Genomic DNA, 20,556 nt, shown 5'->3' with positions numbered 1-20,556 from the left:
TGCGCGCACACGGGCCTGCAACGCAGAGCCTACGCAGGTCATATCTACATTGTTTTACACACTCCCTTCTGTCTGATGAATACAGTAGCAGAAACAAATATAATAATGTACAATGATGTGTATTTTACTATTTGAAATATGCCAATAGCACGTCTATTACATTAATATAGCTAACTAAAATAATATTTCAACCATAAAAATGTTGTTACTTGAAATAAAATAAACTTTAACAGAAATAAAATATTAAAAAGTATTGTTACATTTTTTTTAATTTAGTTTAACGATATACTAAAATAACTAAAACTAAAATAAAAGTTAGTAAAAACGACAAAAAAAAAAAAAAAAGACTAAACTACTAAAAGCTCTAAAGTATTAGTTTCTGCTCGACTTCTTAATTTTAAAACACTTTTTTGGAAAAATATAGACTGGTAATGAAATACAATAAAAACACAGTTTCTTTGGGGATTATTTATTCATTTTTTGCACTTATCCATTTGATGAAAAACAACAACAAGCCTCCACTTTCAGCACCGAGTGTGAGAAACTAATCACACAGCACTAATTACAGCTTCACACAGAGAAAACAACACCTAAACCATATAAACTAAGAGCCACAGGAAAACTGTTCATTTAAAAAACAGCACCAATAAAACAGCCCTAGCTCACGCCGAACACACCAATAACACAAACCAGACGTAATCAGCTGTAAATCTGAATAAACTCTACAGATCACAGATCAGGTCGTATCTGACTTCAGCAGAATCAACAGAACATTTCCTGACACTTTAGATATTTCATTACTGCACAAGACCATCAAAACTAACAACGTACAGCTTCTATAAATATAAATATGTCAAATATAGATATTTCACAGACACTTTATTCATATGTGGGCATCATCACTATAAACACAAACACTAACATCAGTATGAGCACGAGAGACTTACAGCAACACTTCAGAAAAAGATGACAATCTGCTGATCATCTGCTCATCTGAGATCAGGAGGAGTGTGTTAGTCTTCTCCAGATGTTCACTGATGGACTGGAGTGGTGTGGATTATTGTGATGTTTTTATCAGCTGTTTGGACTCTCATTCTGACGGCACCCATTCACTGCAGAGCATCCATTGCTGAGACACTGATGCAGAGACACATTTCTACAAACCTGATGAAGAAACACACTCCTCCTGATCTCAGATGAGCAGATGATCAGATAATGTTCATGTTTGGCTGAGCTGCGTGTTTAAATGAGGGCAGGTGGATCTGTGACGTGATTCTCAGCACAAGAGTTCCTGTGTTTCCTGAAGCAGGAGGGAAAAACACACTTGCTTTACACGGACTGTTATTCTAGATTCTGTGCATCTAGATGTATTATAAAACATTTATACTTGAATTATGCAGTCACTTTTAATACTTAGCTCATAACGGTTTTCCTCCTCATTACTCTTTTGGCAAAATCATGAACTTTAAACAGTGATCTGGAGCAGAACGACCAACTCTCTCATCATTTATTCTCCCTCAAGTCATTTAAAACCTGTATGAGTGCTTTTTCTGTTGAACACATTTGAAGAATGCCAGGAACCAAACAGCTGACGGTACCCATTGACTTCCATAGTATCCCAGCGAGCAGGAAGCATCTGAGAAGGTTCTCTGCAGCAACATTAATAGAACGTTTGTTCTCTGATCTGGTCTCAGAGCGTCAGCAAAAATCCTTATTTATACATTATTAATGGAATGTTTTTCTTAAACGCTTTAGTTGGACGTTCGTCTAATGTTTTCTAAATGTTTCTACTTGTTTCAGAGAACATTCAACAGTAACGTTCCCATAATGTTTAATAAAAACTATATAATGAAACGTTACATTTTATTTAACATTTACATAACCAAGAAGAAAATGTTTTGAAATATTTTAAAAACGAAACGTTCAGAGAACATTCAGTTATGTTTTCATAACGTAACAGAAACGCTCCTGGAACATATTTTTGTTCTGTTAAAATACTATGGAAGTCAATGAGGCCCAAAACGCTTTGGTTCCCAACATGCTTCAAAATAGCTTATTTTTTTGTTGTTTCACAAAAGAAGGAAATGCGAGTATATAGTGGCAGAAATGTGTTTTTTGGTTGGTTTTATCGTAATGCGGCACAGTTGGAGTTTAGTTGAATTGGTTCTTTGGATGCGACGCTGACTGCGATTCGATCCAGTTCTTCTTACAGCGATATTTAATACTTGTGTAGGAGGAGGGAAGGGGTCGCCGTGGAGACGGTTCTGCAGTTTCCACGGTTACCAGATGCCACTGGAACGTCCACCAGGTGGAGCCAGAATTCTGGCCGAGGATCTCTTAGGAATGTGATCGTCCACCTGAGCTCCTGAAAAAAACGCAATCCCACAATCCTCAGCACACGACCATCAGTTACTCAATCTAGCGCTGACTAACCATTAATCGCATCCAAAATAAAAAAAATTGTTTACATAATATATGCATGTGTACTGTATTTATTTATTATGTATATATAAATACACACACATTCAGTATATATTTTAACAATTATTATATTATTTATAAAATATTTAATATATAAACATAACATTTTTTGTATGTGCATGTGTTTGTATTTATATATACATAATAAATATACACAGTACACATGCATATATTAAGTAAACAAAAACGTTTATTTTGGATGCGATAAATCGTTAGACAGCACTCTCCGGATCACTGCTGAATGAACCCAATACTTGTTTTCTGCTGATTGTCGGTCACACTTTCTCACTGAATATGTGCATTTTTCTGCTTTCAGGATTGAAAACCAGCACAAACACATGATTCCTGTCTGAATCTCAGTCTAATTACAACTGTATGTTCAATTCTCAGCACATTTCCACAAGTATGACTATTTTATTTCTAATCCTGATTTCAGGCTCAGAATAATGACCAGAGACTGAGGGACATGCAAACATGAGCAGATGTTTTCTGCTTTTACTGCATCCAATCAAACAGAAAATCACAGAAGAAGCTTATTCTAACAGTACATTAGTATTTTAACATTTTACCACTCCTTTACTGTTAGTTAAATATTACATGTTGTGCATTAAAAGTGCATTAAAGCTGACACTCACACACACACACACACATGATATATATATATATTTGAAGAAAAATACTATTTGACTATTTTTACTATTACCTCTTTTTTATTTTTAAAGTATTTCTTAATTTTCATTTAAATATTGTAATATATAATAAAGAACAATCTTCATTATTATTTGAAAAATTATACAAGATGGAAAGTTTAAATTTATATTTTTTAATGTAATAAGCATATTTTGTTTGTAGAGTTCTTTGGCATTAAATGGAGTATTTGGACAAATTTTTCCACTCCTTTGCAGATTGTAAGTTAAATTATACATTTAGAATAATTATTTTTGTTGAAACTTCTGACATTCAATTGCTTTTGTTATTTTGATAAGTGCATTAAACCTGATACATATAAATAATTGAAGGAAAATTATATACAATTTTATATTAACTTTATATATACATTTTCTAAAATTAGTTTATATAATTTTTTATTTTATAATTTTTATAATATTTATATATATAAATATAAAACAATATATTTCTCTCTCACAATATATACTTGTAATATTCATTGAAATATTATTACATACCATGAAAAAAATCTTATTTTGTAAAAAAAAATGTACATGATGTAAAGTTTTTATTGTTATTTTTGAACTCATCATCATCAAATGATCTAATTTTAGGCGTTTTTGTAAATCTGCAATGTAAATCTCAGACACGCACCTGACAGGCTGAAGCTGGACTCGTGCAGGTCTCGTACGCCTGCGTGTCGCGTGGATGCCCGCATGGGAACATCGCCCTCTGAAGCGGCGGATTCCTTCCTGATAGAGTTGGTTACGGTGGCGATGTCGCCAGAATACGGCGCTCGATCCACGCCGCGCAGCCTCTGAGTCTGTGGATCACGACAGCGTTAGCATCATCATGACCAGTTTTGGGGAAAGTTACTTTTAGAAGTAATGCGTTACAATATAACGTTACTCCTGGAAAAAAGTAATTACGTTACTTACATTACTTTCCATAAAAAGTAACTGTTACGTTACTTTTGAGTTGCTTTTTAAATCTGGACAGGGCTTGCTTGTTTGTTTTTAATATAAAAAAGTCTTCTTGTACAAAAGTAAATCCCTTTCACACCAAAAGTGAAGTGAATCCGGCTCAGGCTGAAGGAAATGTAGATTCAGGTCTGTACAGTAGAGAGCGCCGCTCAAACTAATCACATGAAGAATATGACGCAGGAGAAGGAAGTTCAACATTATTCAGCAATAACTACAATCAAACACAAATGTGTCATTTTTGTTTATTATTATGGTTGAATTTGATCATCAAAGGTCAGCAGCAAAGACATTGGTTAATAAAATGGGATTAAATACATAAATAATATTTGTCTTATTTAACATATTTAATTATTGCAGGTTTGTATAATATTCTGAGTTTGCATTTGTCTGTTTTTATTGATTTTGAGGAACACTGAATGTGTTTTAGTGCAGGTGAGATGAGTAAATACATGTAGATATTTAGTCTAGAACTACAGTAAGATCATGATGATATTTAGTCTAGAACTACAGTAAGATCATGTAGATATTTAGTCTAGAACTACAGTAAGATCATGTTGATATTTAGTCTAGAACTACAGTAAGATCATGTTGATATTTAGTCTAGAACTACAGTAAGATCATGTTGATATTTAGTCTAGAACTACAGTAAGATCATGTTGATATTTAGTCTAGAACTACAGTAAGATCATGTTGATATTTAGTCTAGAACTACAGTAAGATCATGTTGATATTTAGTCTAGAACTACAGTAAGATCATGTTGATATTTAGTCTAGATCTACAGTAAGATCATGATGATATTTAGTCTAGATCTACAGTAAGATCATGTTGATATTTAGTCTAGATCTACAGTAAGATCATGATGATATTTAGTCTAGATCTACAGTAAGATCATGTTGATATTTAGTCTAGAACTACAGTAAGATCATGTAGATATTTAGTCTAGATCTACAGTAAGATCATGTTGATATTTAGTCTAGAACTACAGTAAGATCATGTTGATATTTAGTCTAGAACTACAGTAAGATCATGTTGATATTTAGTCTAGAACTACAGTAAGATCATGTTGATATTTAGTCTAGAACTACAGTAAGATCATGTAGATATTTAGTCTAGAACTACAGTAAGATCATGTTGATATTTAGTCTAGAACTACAGTAAGATCATGTTGATATTTAGTCTAGAACTACAGTAAGATCATGTTGATATTTAGTCTAGAACTACAGTAAGATCATGATGATATTTAGTCTAGAACTACAGTAAGATCATGTTGATATTTAGTCTAGAACTACAGTAAGATCATGTTGATATTTAGTCTAGAACCACAGTAAGATCATGTAGATATTTAGTCTAGAACTACAGTAAGATCATGATGATATTTAGTCTAGAACTACAGTAAGATCATGATGATATTTAGTCTAGAACTACAGTAAGATCATGTTGATATTTAGTCTAGAACTACAGTAAGATCATGATGATATTTAGTCTAGAACTACAGTAAGATCATGTTGATATTTAGTCTAGAACTACAGTAAGATCATGTTGATATTTAGTCTAGAACTACAGTAAGATCATGTTGATATTTAGTCTAGAACTACAGTAAGATCATGTAGATATTTAGTCTAGATCTACAGTAAGATCATGTAGATATTTAGTCTAGAACTACAGTAAGATCATGTTGATATTTAGTCTAGAACTACAGTAAGATCATGTTGATATTTAGTCTAGAACTACAGTAAGATCATGTTGATATTTAGTCTAGAACTACAGTAAGATCATGATGATATTTAGTCTAGAACTACAGTAAGATCATGTTGATATTTAGTCTAGAACTACAGTAAGATCATGTTATTTAGTCTAGAACCACAGTAAGATCATGTAGATATTTAGTCTAGAACTACAGTAAGATCATGTTGATATTTAGTCTAGAACCACAGTAAGATCATGTAGATATTTAGTCTAGAACTACAGTAAGATCATGTTGATATTTAGTCTAGAACTACAGTAAGATCATGATGATATTTAGTCTAGAACTACAGTAAGATCATGTTGATATTTAGTCTAGAACTACAGTAAGATCATGTTGATATTTAGTCTAGAACCACAGTAAGATCATGTAGATATTTAGTCTAGATCTACAGTAAGATCATGTAGATATTTAGTCTAGAACTACAGTAAGATCATGTAGATATTTAGTCTAGAACTACAGTAAGATCATGTAGATATTTAGTCTAGAACTACAGTAAGATCATGTTGATATTTAGTCTAGAACTACAGTAAGATCATGTTGATATTTAGTCTAGAACTACAGTAAGATCATGTAGATATTTAGTCTAGAACTACAGTAAGATCATGTTCACACACAACGCTCTGCACTTACTCCTGATTTCTCTCAACACCAGAGCTGTCACTCAATACATCACAAACACAGGAACTGGAGTTACTTATTTGAGAAAGTAACTCAGATATTTCCTAAAAAGTAATGCGTTACTTTACTAGTTACTTGAAAAAAGTAATCTGATTACATAACTTGCATTGTAATGCGTTACTTTACTAGTTAATTGAAAAAAGAAATCTGATTACGTAACTAATGTTACATGTCATGCGTTACGTTACAAGTTAACTGAAAAAAGAAATCTGATTACATAACTTGTGTTACTTGTAATGCGTTACTTTACTAGTTAACTGAAAAAAGTAATCCAATTACATAACTAGCGTTACATGTAATGCGTTACAAGTAACTGAAAAAAGTAATCTGATTACATAACTCCCGTTACTTGTAATGCGCTACCTTACTAGTTACTTGAAAAAGTAATCTGATTACATAACTAGCATTACATGTAATGCGTTACTTTACTAGTTCACTTAAAAAAGTAATCTGATTACATAAATTACGTTACTTGTAATGCGCTAGGTTACTAGTTTCTTGAAAAAAGTAATCTGATTACATAAATAGCATTACTTGTAATGTGCTAGGTTACTAGTTTCTTGACAAAAGTAATCTGATTACGTAACTTGCGTTACTTGTAATGCGTTACCCCCAACATTGATTTGTGACAGTGTGAAAGAGATTCATATACAGACAGCGGCACCTTCTCTCTCTGGACCATCTTCTTGTAGAGGAAATCGGGGAAGGATCGCATGGGGTAGAACCTCCCGGAGCCCTGAGCGCAGGTGAACGCACCGTTCTCACACACCAGACGACCGTGGCTGATGGTCACCAGCGGGACACCGTGACAGCGCTGGCCCTCGTACAGGTTAAAGTTTCCGCCCTGAACCTGAGAACTCACCGAGATCGTCCTGCAGCGACAGACGGATGCGAGCGCGAGTTTATTACAGGCAACTGAAACTTCTGTTGCTTGAAATAAAATCAAATATAAAAAAACGTATAAATAAATAATACATTAAAAAAGTAATAAAAACTACATACACATAAAAACCCCCAAAATAACAAAAAAAGTTTAAATTTTGTGGTTAACTAAAATTAAATTGAAAACAGAAAATAAAAAATTAAAACGTTTATAAAGTTGTCTTTATTTATTAAATTTATAATCCCATTCAAAAGTTTGGGGTCGGTCAGTATGATTTTTAAAAAGAAATGAATACGTTTGTTCATTAAGGATGCAATAAATTGATGAAAGACAGTAAAGACATTTATAATGTTACAAAATATTTCTGTTTCTAATAAATGCCGTTCTTTTGAACTTTCTATTCATCTGTGAATCCTGAAAAATAAAATGTATCACAGTTTCCACAAAAATATTGAGCAGCACAACTGTGTTCAACATTGATAATAATCAGAAATGTTTGTTGAGCAGTAAATCAGTATATTATTATGATTTCTGAAGATCATGTGACACTGAAGACTGGAGTAATGATGCTGGAAATACAGCTGCAGATCATAGAAATACATTACATTTAAACAGATATTCACATAGAAAACAGCTGATTTACATTAGAATAATATTTCACTGTTTTTACTGTATTTATGGTATATAATTTTATAGTGTTTCTGAAGAATATCTCTATTTTTTTCAAGTAGCAACTGCTAAAATCAATACATTTAAACGATTATATTATAAATAACAATGTATCAATGTATAAATATCTCAGTATGCACTATACTGGAAAAAATATATATCAATGTATAAATATTGAATTTTTTTTAAAAGTTATAAATAAAACAAAATTATTGGATCATTGGAGAAAATACCATTTCAGTCTTTCTACTTCAAAATTTCACATTTAACTCAATGTGTTGCTTGCCATTTCTCTGTAACTATTTGCAAAATTTACTAGCAATTTCTGAGTGAAAATTGTTTCAAAGTAAATCCTACACCAGATTTTTCTCAGTCCAGAGGAAGACAAGCTTTATCTCCCAAAGTAAATCCAGTAAAGCGTCCAGTACCGGCTGGCATCCGGGTCCCACACCACCACATCAGCGTCGGCTCCGGGGACAATGCGGCCCTTCCGCGGGTACAGATTATAGATCTTAGCCGCATTCGAGCTCGTCACGGCCACAAAACGATTCTCATCCATCTTACCAGTGACCTGAGGGACAGAAAACATTACTGAGTGAATCTGCAGGTTTGAATGAATCGACTGAGTCAATGATTCAGTGACTCATTCATAAATACAGTCACATGCTTTGTTTCTGAATGAATGTTTTTGAACAAATCAGTTGAATGAATGATTCAAAGACTCACTCATTAAGCCAGTGACTCGTTACCACCTACTGGCAGTTGTATTTTTGTATTTAGTGTATCATTTAATAAAAAATATATATATAAAAAACTAATTCATATTTCAATATTCATTTAAAAAACTTATTATAATCCATTTATTGTTCATATTTATGCAATGTTAAATCAAAATATTTCTTTCTAAAGCCCTGAATGTCAGCAGTGACCAGGACAACTAGATGAGCCCCAGAGACAGACCCCCAGTGAAGACCTCGTCATCTAGACGGCCACAAGGACACGACCACAGGAACCAGATGAGCCCTTTGCACAATCTGACTTAGTTGCAGCCTAGAATTAAACTGCTGGGTCTGTCTGGCCAGAGGAGAACGACACACTATTTCCCTGTTTAATACTGGAAAGCTGCTTTGACACAATCTGCACTGTAAAAAACGCTGTATAAATAATGGTGACTTGACCTGACTTAAAGCTACTTTTTGCAATGTCTAATGAATGCTTTTCTCATCTAACACAATAATGACTTTAAATGCTCTTTTGGGGGGTAATTTCTCAGCCCAAATGGATGTGTGATTAATTTGAGATAAATTATATGAATGAATGGGAGTTATTGGCTGGTGTCGCACCACTCCTCTCTCCCAGATGACGCTCATGCGGTCCTCCACACCGGCCGCTCCGTGAGGGATCTTGGTGAAGTCTTCCTTCCCCATGGCCTTCTGCTTGGTGTTGAACGCTCGGTGATCTGACGCCACCACATTGATGATGTCACTGCGTGCACAGGAAACGCATCATCATCATCACACACACACACACACACACACACACACACACACACACTAATGTCAGAGACAGGTTCTGATATCACGGATGAATGAATAGGTGCGTCCCAAATCGTGTACTTATGCACTATTCTATGACATTTTATAGCATAAATAGTGCATAAGTGCATAGTGTACAGTGTGTCATTTGGGACGCAGTTAATGAGCGAACTTCTGGAGATGGGTGGAGCTTTGAGATGATTGGCGGGTGCGTACTTGCCCAGCAGGCCCATGAGGCAGTCAGGGGTGCTGGGGTCGAGCCGGAGGGGCGGAGCTACGACGTGGGCGGCGGCATGAGCCCAGTCCTGATGATAGTAATGCATGCCGCTCAGCGCCGAGTGAGCCAGCGTGGTCTCGGCATGAACCACTTTACCTGAAGCACACGATCAAACACCATCACAGCTTTACACATCATCTACCAGCAATAATACTCATGGACCACGTTACTGCTAAAATTCAGTTTCTCTTTGGAGATTATGAATGAGAGTTTTCTATAAAACCCTACATACAGTACTTTTGTGAAAAAGAAGTGCGCTTAATTACACTTAAAATCTTGAAATGACATTATTTGCAGACAATATAATAAGGCAGCAGCTATTTGCAGTAAGTGGAAATAGCAGTGGATTCTATTTACACTATGCTAAAATAGCAGGTTTTTCTGCTATTTATACTACTTGTTGCAAATAGTGAGAATTATCTGCACCTCAGTGTTGTAGTACATTATAAAATGGAATGCAATAATTACGTATTAATGTAAATTATAATTTTAATTCAAATTATTAAATGGATGCCACTGTATTGGGATGATAAAGCCCTCCCTACACCTACCCTAACAATATAATGCACACATACACACTTAAATCTCCTCAGAAACTCACCCTGCATCCGTGCGGCAGCAATAACATCAGCAGCAGACACACTGGAGACATTCACCAAGTACACTGGACAGTGAACCTGCAGTGAAGAGCAGCATATGAGACACACACACACACACACACGCACGCACAGACACACACGCACGCACAGACACACACACACACACTCACACACACACACAGGCACAGACACACACACGCACGCACAGACACACACACACGCACGCACAGACACACACACACACACACGCTCACACACACTCACGCACACACGCACAGACACACACACACACGCACACACACACTCACGCACGCACAGACACACACTCACGCACGCACAGACACACACTCACACACGCACAGACACACACACACACACACACACACACACACACACACACACTCACGCACGCACACACACACACACACACACACACACACTCACGCACGCACACACGCACAGACACACACACACACTCACGCACGCACAGACACACACTCACTCACGCACGCACAGACACACACACACACACACACACACACACACTCACGCACGCACAGACACACACTCACTCACGCACGCACAGACACACACACACACACACACACACACACACTCACGCACGCACAGACACACACTCACTCACGCACGCACAGACACACACACACACACACACACACACACTCACGCACACACACACGCACGCACAGACACACACACACTCACACACACACACACACACACACACACACACGCACAGCCACACACACACACACACACGCACAGACACACACACACACACGCACGCACAAACACACACTCACTCAAGCACGCACAGACACACACACACACACACACACACACACACACACTCACACAGTCTGGTCAGCTATCCTTGTAGGGACTCTCCATAGGCGTAATGTTTTTTATACTGTACAAACCGTATTTTCTATCACCCTACACCTAAACCTACCCCTTACAGGAAACTGTGTGCATTTTTACTTTCTCAAAAAAACTCATTCTGTATGATTTATAAGATTTTGTGCCCATGGAGACCTTAATTTAGGTCCCCACTATGACACGAGTCCCCATGAGTCTGTGTGTATTCAGGTTTAAGTCCCCACCAGGATATATAAACCTGTACACACACACACACACACACTCTGTGTTGTTCTCACCCTGTTTGCGATGGTTATGGCTCGGTGTGTGGCCTCTGCCTCCAACTACAGACAAACACAGAGAGATAGATATCAGTCATAATGAAAGAAAAGACTCAATCACACACACACGCGCACACACGCACGCACACACACACACACACGCGCGCACACACACACACACACACACACACGCACACACACACACGCACACACACACGTCGGTCTGTCACCTCCTCTGGTCGACTGATCTCTATCCCCTCCGGACCACTGATGCCCAGATCCAGTGCCTCTTTTGCCCCCTAAACAAACACACACAATAAAAACACGCCAGAGAAATAAAGAGGATTCATTCGGTGCAGTAAGATATATGTTTTGGTTTTTCAAATAAAATAAAATAGTAGCATGCTATACTGTTGTCACAAGACATTTTGTTAATTGTTTATTTCTGTAAATATATCCAATTATCATCTCAGGTAAAATAAAATAAAATAAAAAAGAACATTTCATTAATAAAATAAACAAAATTAAATTAAATAAAAAAGTAGAATGTTTTTTTGTTAATTCAGTAAATGTCCAGTTATCATGTCAGGTAAAACAAAACAAATCATTAAAAGAGTGTTATGTTATATTTCTATGAGAAAGTGCACCTCGTGCACCAGCTCTCCGTTCTCAGCGTGGACGCGAGCGACGGCTCCGATGTCTTTACAGGTGTGCAGCGCCTGGTAGAGCTCAGAGTCCTTCAGCATCAGCACATCTTTATACGCCATGAACATCTGGAAGGAGTTCACGGCCTTCTCTCTCACCAACACCTCCATCTCCCTGCGCACCTGCATCAAATCAAACAAAACCAGGTCACATAACCAGTCAAGAAAATCAACATAAATACATTACATTAAAAGAAAACTGCATGAATCAAATTAAAAACAAGAAACAAATCAAATTGCAGTATGCTACGCTGTTGTTGCATGATTTCAATTCAATACATTTTTATTGTCCAGTTAACATCTGATGTCAAATATTAAATTAAATTAAATTAAATTAATCAGCAATATGCTACATTTTTCAATGTTTAATTCAACAAATATGTCCTGTTGTCTCAGGTAAAATAAAATGTATAATAGCAAGCTATACTGTTGTCACAATGACATTTTTGCAATTAGCAAGTATGTCCAATAATCATGTCAGGTAAAATAAAATAAAATAAAAGATAAGTTAAGATTTAAAAAAATGAATTAAATAGAAATATTATTGTACAGTAATCAATGTTACAATAGTAATCTATTGCAGACACACTGTGTGAATTATGAGCATATGCAGTACCTTCGGTCCCCACCAGGTGACGCTCACGTGCAGCGCGTAATCGCAGCAGGCCTCGGCGTCAGCGTGAGCGCGGATCTTCTCAAACTCCTCCAGCAGCGACGCGCCTCTCTCGGGCAGAACGTGAGCGATCACCATCGTCGAGCCACCCAACAGCGCCGCCTACAGCCGAGAACCACAAACCAGTGCTTACTGTCAGACAGGACAGGACACACAGACACACACAGACACACACACACACACACACACACACACACACACAGACACAGACACACAGACACACACACACACACACACACACACACACACACACACACACACACACACACATAGACACACACACACTCACACACGCACACACACAGACACAGACACACACACACTCACGCACACACACACTCACACACACACACACACACACACACAGACACACTCACACACAGACACAGACACACACACACACACTCACACACACACACACACACATATACACTACAGTCTTCTAGAGGTTATATAGGTTACTCCTTATTTTGTAACCTAACACATTCTGTAAAACATTCCTTGATACAGTGTAATTAAACATTTAAGTACTGAGTAATATTAATAACTACATGTACTTACTGTATGGTTAGGGCTAGGCTTAGGGTTACTTGCATGTAATAACGCATAATTTATTGTTATTATGATAGCAAGTACATATAGCACATGTAACGAGTTCACATAAAGTGTTACCGTTGTTAGGACAAAACAATCTTGAAGCAACGCTCTTAGAACTTCATAATATCTGCAATACATTCTCATAACTGAGAGATTAATGCTCTTATGATGTTATTCTTTCATGATGAATGTTCTTAGGATATTGAAAATATACAACGAATTATAATTATATAAATAGTAATAATAGTTATAATAAGTTATATTTTAGGTAAAAATAAAATTAGTAGAATTTATTTGGTAAGCTACTGGAGAATTTACATTCTGACAGTATCAAAAAAACCTTCACATAACATTATATTTTGGGTGAAAATAACGTCAGGAGAAGATTGTCAGAAACATTTCAATAATGCAACCTTTTAATAATGTTCTTTAGAACGACAAGAGAACTGGACATTTCAACGTTTTAGAAACGTTTCGAAACAATGTTCCTACAACGTTTTTTATTAACTAAATTTGTAACCCGAGTTTTCACCATGAAATAGAAAAATAAACATATAATTGTGACTTTTTATCTCACAATTCTGACAGTTTCTTGCAATGCAGGAAGTTCAGGAAGTCTTCAGATCTGTTTCCTGTGTGTCATGCTGATCTGTTACTACGGTAACACGGTTACCATGGAAACGGGACAGTCACAGAGCAGGACAGAACAAACACAAGAGTGTCTGTGTGTGTGTGTGTGTGTGTGTGTGTGTGAGAGTGTGTGCCTGTGTGTGTGAGTGTCTGTGTATGTGTGTGTGTGTGTCTGTGTGTGTGCACCTGGTATTCATCACGTCCTGGGGACCAAATGTCCCCACAAGGATAGTAATACCAGTAAATCTTAATCTTGTGGGGACATTTTTTGGTCCCCATGAGGAAACAAGCTTATAAATCATACAGCATAAAGTTTTTTGAAAATCTAAAAATGCAGCATGTTTCCTGTGAGGGCTAAGTTTAGGTGTAGGGTTGGTGTAGGGCAATAGCACATACAGATTGTACAGTATAAAAACCATTACGCCTATGGGATGTCCCCATAAAACATGGAAACCCAACATGTGTGTGTGTGTGTGTGTGTGTGTGAGTGTCTGTGTATGTGTGTGTGTGTCTGTGTGTGTGTGTGTGAGTGAGTGTGTGTGTGTGTGTGTGTGTGTGTGAGAGTGTGTGCCTGTGTGTGTGAGTGTTTGTGTATGTGTGTGTGTGTCTGTGTGTGTGTGAGTGAGTGTGTGTGTGTGTGTGTGTGTGTGTTTGAGTGTGTGTGTGTGTGTGTGTGTGTGTGTGTTTGAGTGTGTGTGTGAGTGTGTGTGTGTGTGTGTGTGTGTGTGTGTGAGTGTGTGCCTGTGTGTGTGAGTGTCTGTGTGTGTGTGTGTGAGTGTCTGTGTGTGTGTGTGTGTGTGTGTGTGTGTGTGTGTGTGTGTGAGACCTTGGTGCCGCTGTAGAAGTCGTCCTGTGTGTTTGCGTTCATGAAGGTCTGCTGCAGATGAACGCTGGAGTCGATGCCGCCTGGAATCACCAGCTTCCCTGACGCGTCAATCACTTTGGCTCCGCCTGGAATCATCAGATCCCGCCCCACCTGCTGGATGAGGCCGTTCTCGATGTAAACATCCGCCTCCTGAGTGACATCATCGTTAACGACCCGCCCGCCTTTAATGAGAATCCTCATGGAGCTCGAGCCAGCGGCCATTATACTGGACAGAAGAAAAGACATCATTCAACTTTTATTTGAATAATACAATTAAATCAATTAATAAATAATTGAATAATTCCGACAGCGTAACGTGACACTCATTCAATATAGCCTACTAGATTTGTACATTTCATTAAATTTGAATACATTTTCTATTTGTTTTATGTAAATTTTTTAATGTTTCACCACCAAATTTTCACCATCAGTATATGAATATTTTAATAATAGTAATAATTATTAAATTAAATGTATTTAAAAATTAAATGTATTAAATTATTACACTTGAATATATTTTAATAAATTTAATATGAATAAGCGTTTAACAGTTTTATTTAAATGCAATGAATTGTTATACCACCAATTTTCTGTGTGTGAATGTTTTGTTTTATTATAATGTGCAGTATTATAGATGACTGATTAAATGTATTACATTTTAATAAACCTAATATATTTTAATTAATATAATATTAATAATTATGGAAATGTATTCCTTTTAATACACTGTTTCACCACCCAGTTTTTGAATATTATGTTTTACTTTAATATAAATGTACAATGTTATTAATTATTATTATTGATAATTATTACATTTGAATATAAACACCCTGAGGATCCATATACGCACTGAGTGCCTTCTTATATGGTGCAGGACTGATGAATATTTTACTGACGCTGTTCCATTATTCTAAGCAGAAGAAACACAAATGTTTTAAATCGCTAAAACCTTGGCGGCACTGAAGCGACGCGGACAAACTCACATCTACAGTCAGCAACAGATTTACTCTTTACACATCAGGAGAGAAGCAGTGATTCTCCCTCAGGCTCTTGAGGAGACACTGAGACATACACGAGTGTTCAGCTGAGAGGAGAAAGCAGAGGGCGTTTTCCTCAACGGGAGATCATTTCATATTTTCCTATTCAAAAATTCCATCATTCTCTCAGAACAAAAACACAACCAGCGTGAAACTAACCAACACTTCCCACACACACACTCTCTCTCTCACACACACACACACACACACACAGAGCTGAAAACACTGTGCTACACTGCTTAATTTAAATCGATTTCACTCGCATCAGAAGGTTTTGATATTCGATTAATATATTTGATATGACATCACAGCAGCATAAACATCTATAAATACACTGCTGTCTTGTAAAAGCACTGTACATGTGGAAAAATAGGTCATTCTTCATTTTTAAGTTGCACATACATTATTGTTCAGCATGCATGAACACACACACACCCACCCGAGGACTGTGACTAATGCACATTTATCATGCACATCCCCAGCAGGAGTGTGTGATGGCATCAGTGAGACACATGCGCCTGCCTGCGCTTACATCACTCTGTGTGTGTGTGTGTGTGTGCTTGAAGAAATCATTGTGATACTCACAATGCAACTTCAAAAAATGCTCATAAAATATTCTTAGGGGTCGTTCACACGGAACGCATCTTTGTGTCTAAAAACGCGAGATGCAACACTCAGGAATGGTTTTAAAAAAAGGCGCAGCACAGAACGCCTCCTCCGTCATGTTACTGTCAAATAAAACAGTTGCCATGCCAACCTGCTCACAACACAAACAAAAGCTCATAACACTTGCCCCGCCTCTGGGCTATTCTGATTGGTCCACTGTTTTGGACGGACTTTGAGGAGCGGCGCTGCATGCAAAAGTTGAAATTCTTTTAACTTCTTAAAAAACTGCGTTCATGTGTGAGATGCTGCAAAAACGACGCGAGCACAACGCTCTTACACGTCCGTCCAGTGTTACACGTAGAAAAACAATGAAAAAGTAGTGCATTGGAATGGCAAAACGTGTTCCGTGTGAACAGCCCCTCAGAACGAACAAAAGATTTTCTAGTAACGTTAATAGAGAGTTTGTTCAAAACTATCTAGTCTTTAATAACGTTCTCAAAACATTAGCATAAACTCTTTTTTTTTAATGGAACGTTTTTCCTGAAATGTTTCAGATGGATCTTCGTCTAGTGTTTTTTAAATGTTACTACTTGCTTCAAAGAATGTTCAAAACTAACATTCCCATAATGTTTGCTAAATTACCAAATGTAATGTTCCCTTAAATTCCATTTCTAAACACATTATAGATGTTAGATATGTACTATGTTGTAGCCTACTGAATTGTGGAGTTAGACCATTAAACAGTTTTTAATTTTTATGTTCAGGATTTTTTTGGGCGGGGCTGAAATCATGTTTTGATGACACACTGGAGCATGGCCCCGCCCCTAACACTATTATAATTAGGGTTCACATTACTGTTAGTTACTAACAGCCTACAGTTTGCAAGCTAGCTATGCCTTCATCATGTAAATGCATATTACCAGGTAGCAATAATTTACAAACAGCTAGGTCTCCTTATTTAAACTTATTTGTATTTGATATTTGAGAGAGGCGGCGATTCCCCTTCAATTCGGTCACTCTACATGGCTTTGGGAACATCAGGGGCAGTCGTGGCCTAATGGATAGAGAGTTGGACTTGTAACTTGAAGGTTGTGGGTTCGAGTCTCAGGTCCGGCAGGGATTGTAGGTGGGGGAGTGAATAACCAACACTCTCTCCATCCTCAATACCACGACTGAGAGACCCTTGAGCAAGGCACCGAACCCCCAACTGCTCCCCGGGCGCCGCAGCGTTGGCTGCCCACTGCTCCGGGTGTATGTTCACTACTGAGTGTACACTTGGATGGGCTAAATGCAGAGCACTAATTCTGACCACTTCCCTTTCCCTTATATAATCCTGCCGTGTCACAGCCTGGCTCGACTAAGTACGTCAAGTTTCCCATTCGGAGCCGTAATGAGAGTGGCTTGGTAAACACAGCTCAGGTCTACAGGACCTAGTCGAGACCATGTAAAATTCAATAAATCACACCAGGGGCGGCAAGTTGAAATTGTTCATGTCTTATGATGCACGGCCGTAGCGGTGCTCAATAAGCAGAGTATGATGGTGATCAAGTCCTAAAAGTCGTGGTGAACTATATCAAAAGATTGTGATAAACTGTTAGGGACAGCATTGAATTGGTGGTGTGTCAATACGGGGTGTATACGACCTAGTCGAAACCACTGATACACATAGCTGAGGCTGAGTAGGCACGTGCACTGCTCGCACTACTCGCGGTTTATCGCGTTCCACGACTTTTCCACGACTTATCTCGTCGTGCACCTCAGGGAAAAAGGGGCCGGGTCTCCACGGGGTGGAGCTCCAACCTGAGCTCATCCACTGCCTTGGACAGGACGCTTAGGAGCTCGACATCACTGTGACGGAGGTCCCCCGCGTCGCTGCTGTGGGGTGCAGTGTAATCCAGCGGGCTGTTGGACCACTCCTCTCTCGCAGACGCTGTCACCGAAATGGCATTCTCCTCCTCTTCAGTGCCCTCCATGGCACCGAAAGACAACACATCTTGAGCGTCGGGGGAGGGGTGGAGCGGTCATGAAGCGCTCTGGAAGGGGACCTGCAGCAGGGGGGTGAGGACAGCGTGGGCACTGAGCCGGCGCGGGCTTGTCACCTGATCCTGACAGATCCGCATCAGAAACTCGTGGCACTTTCCTCCTTGGCTCGAAAGAAGCTGCAGAGGAAGAGCGCGGCAGAGCTAGTTGGGCGAGTTCATCGCCTTGGACGATGGCCACACGGAGCCTGAGAGTCTGGAGATTCATATCTCTGTAGGGGGGGCAGTCCGACCCCCCAAGTGCCGCCTCTGCGTGGGCGCGACCCTGGCAGAAGACCCATGATTCGTGGCCATCAGAAGATTCGATTGGCTCCGCACAGGAGAGGCAATCGCGAGTCATCTTTGCTTCCTAAACTCACCGGAACACAGCAGGGGAAGAGAAGGTGTGTCCGCTGCAGCGTGTAGATCACAGTGAGTAGTTTTTTCTTATTGATAGGTTTCTTGCTTCTAGTAGAAGGTTGGCTGAAGGAAAATATTCTGAATGAATGCTGTACAAGCACTGCCTTATATAGAGGGGATACCTGCTCATATATCGCACGCTTGAACGCCATTGGCCAGTTTCACTGGCGTGATTCAATAAGGCTTCAGTAGTATTCCAGGAAAAGGTATTTCCCAAAGCAATGTCTCCTTCCCTTATTTCGGGGAACCGAGGTTACCCGAGTAACCCAGAGTTTTCCCGCGAGTGGGCGTGGTTTCGACGCCGACATCGGACACGCCCCCTATTTTGATTACTTATTTACCTGGCGGTTTCTAATCATTAATATTTGGCTGGGTTGTGACAAACCCAGAACACATTTAATATTGCTTTACAAGGACTTTAACGTTCGCATAACCGAAAAAAAACAATTACTAAAACTGGACGTTCTGATAATATTTAGAAATAGCGTTTTCATAACGTTAACAAAACGATATTTCATTAGCCGGTTTAGTCCTGTTTTTCATAGCTGTATACAACATCTTCCATTTGAAGATTACTCTATTCTATTCAGCTATTGTGCTATCTGTCTAATAAGTGTTCAATTTAAGCACAACAGAGCAGGTTTTGGATGATAACACACCGATTATTTAGTTTTCTAGTCTCACATATAATGACAATAATAATCTGTGTGAAACAAACACAGAGGAGGAAGATGATGATGATGATGATGGTGGTGTTTGCACATGTTTGTGTATGTGTCTCTATAAGAATAATATAATTCATCTCTAGAATTATATTATCATATATTCATTATATTATTAATTATATTATCATGCATTATAATATATAAACCTTTTCTCTTATTATAAGAATACTCTAATATGATTAATATCAAACAGTTCTCTCGTTCTGCCAGAGCTGCCTTGAAACGCATAACATTAGAACACGAAAAGCCAAAAAATACAAAAACAACCAACAAAACCGACAAATAAACCCAAAATATTACATATCTGACATATTTAGTTTGATGCTAAAACAGATTCAGAGATGAGCGTAAATTGTGGAATATTAATTATAAAACGCTGACGTACCGTAAGCGAAGGTATTTGATGTTTTTTCTTGTTGTGCACCCGCTCCGCCGCGCGCGCCCGATGACAGCTGTCACTGCGCGCGCCCGCGACAGAAGCGCGCGCCAGGTTCTTTGACCAATGAGAGGCTGCAAAAAACTAGCAGGAAAAAGTGTGACAACTAGCCCCAAACTCACAACATTAATACGTTTTGTTGTTAAGGTTACAAATGTAGCGT

At 38.1% G+C, this 20,556-nt stretch overlaps 1 protein-coding gene across 1 annotated transcript; it reads right to left on the bottom strand.

The window, feature by feature from the left end:
* Positions 1–460: 460 nt before the first annotated feature.
* dpysl5b (dihydropyrimidinase like 5b) lies at positions 461–20,417 on the bottom strand. The gene is made up of 13 exons (XM_079398768.1): positions 20,343–20,417; positions 15,113–15,377; positions 13,003–13,161; positions 12,330–12,509; positions 11,913–11,981; positions 11,701–11,745; positions 10,525–10,600; positions 9,863–10,019; positions 9,455–9,596; positions 8,540–8,682; positions 7,224–7,431; positions 3,805–3,973; positions 461–2,365 (listed from the first exon to the last, which is right to left on the bottom strand). The coding sequence occupies exons 2-13, from the start codon at positions 15,371–15,373 to the stop codon at positions 2,280–2,282; spliced, it is 1,695 nt and encodes a 564-aa protein (XP_079254894.1). The 5' UTR covers positions 15,374–15,377; positions 20,343–20,417; the 3' UTR covers positions 461–2,279.
* Between the last annotated feature and the right edge of the window lie 139 nt (positions 20,418–20,556).

This window comes from Barbus barbus, assembly GCF_936440315.1.
Source record: "Barbus barbus genome assembly, chromosome: 39".
Lineage (NCBI taxonomy): Eukaryota > Metazoa > Chordata > Actinopteri > Cypriniformes > Cyprinidae > Barbus > Barbus barbus.
The sequence above is the reverse complement of the archived record's forward strand: the minus strand, read 5'-3'. Positions and strand labels throughout refer to the sequence as shown.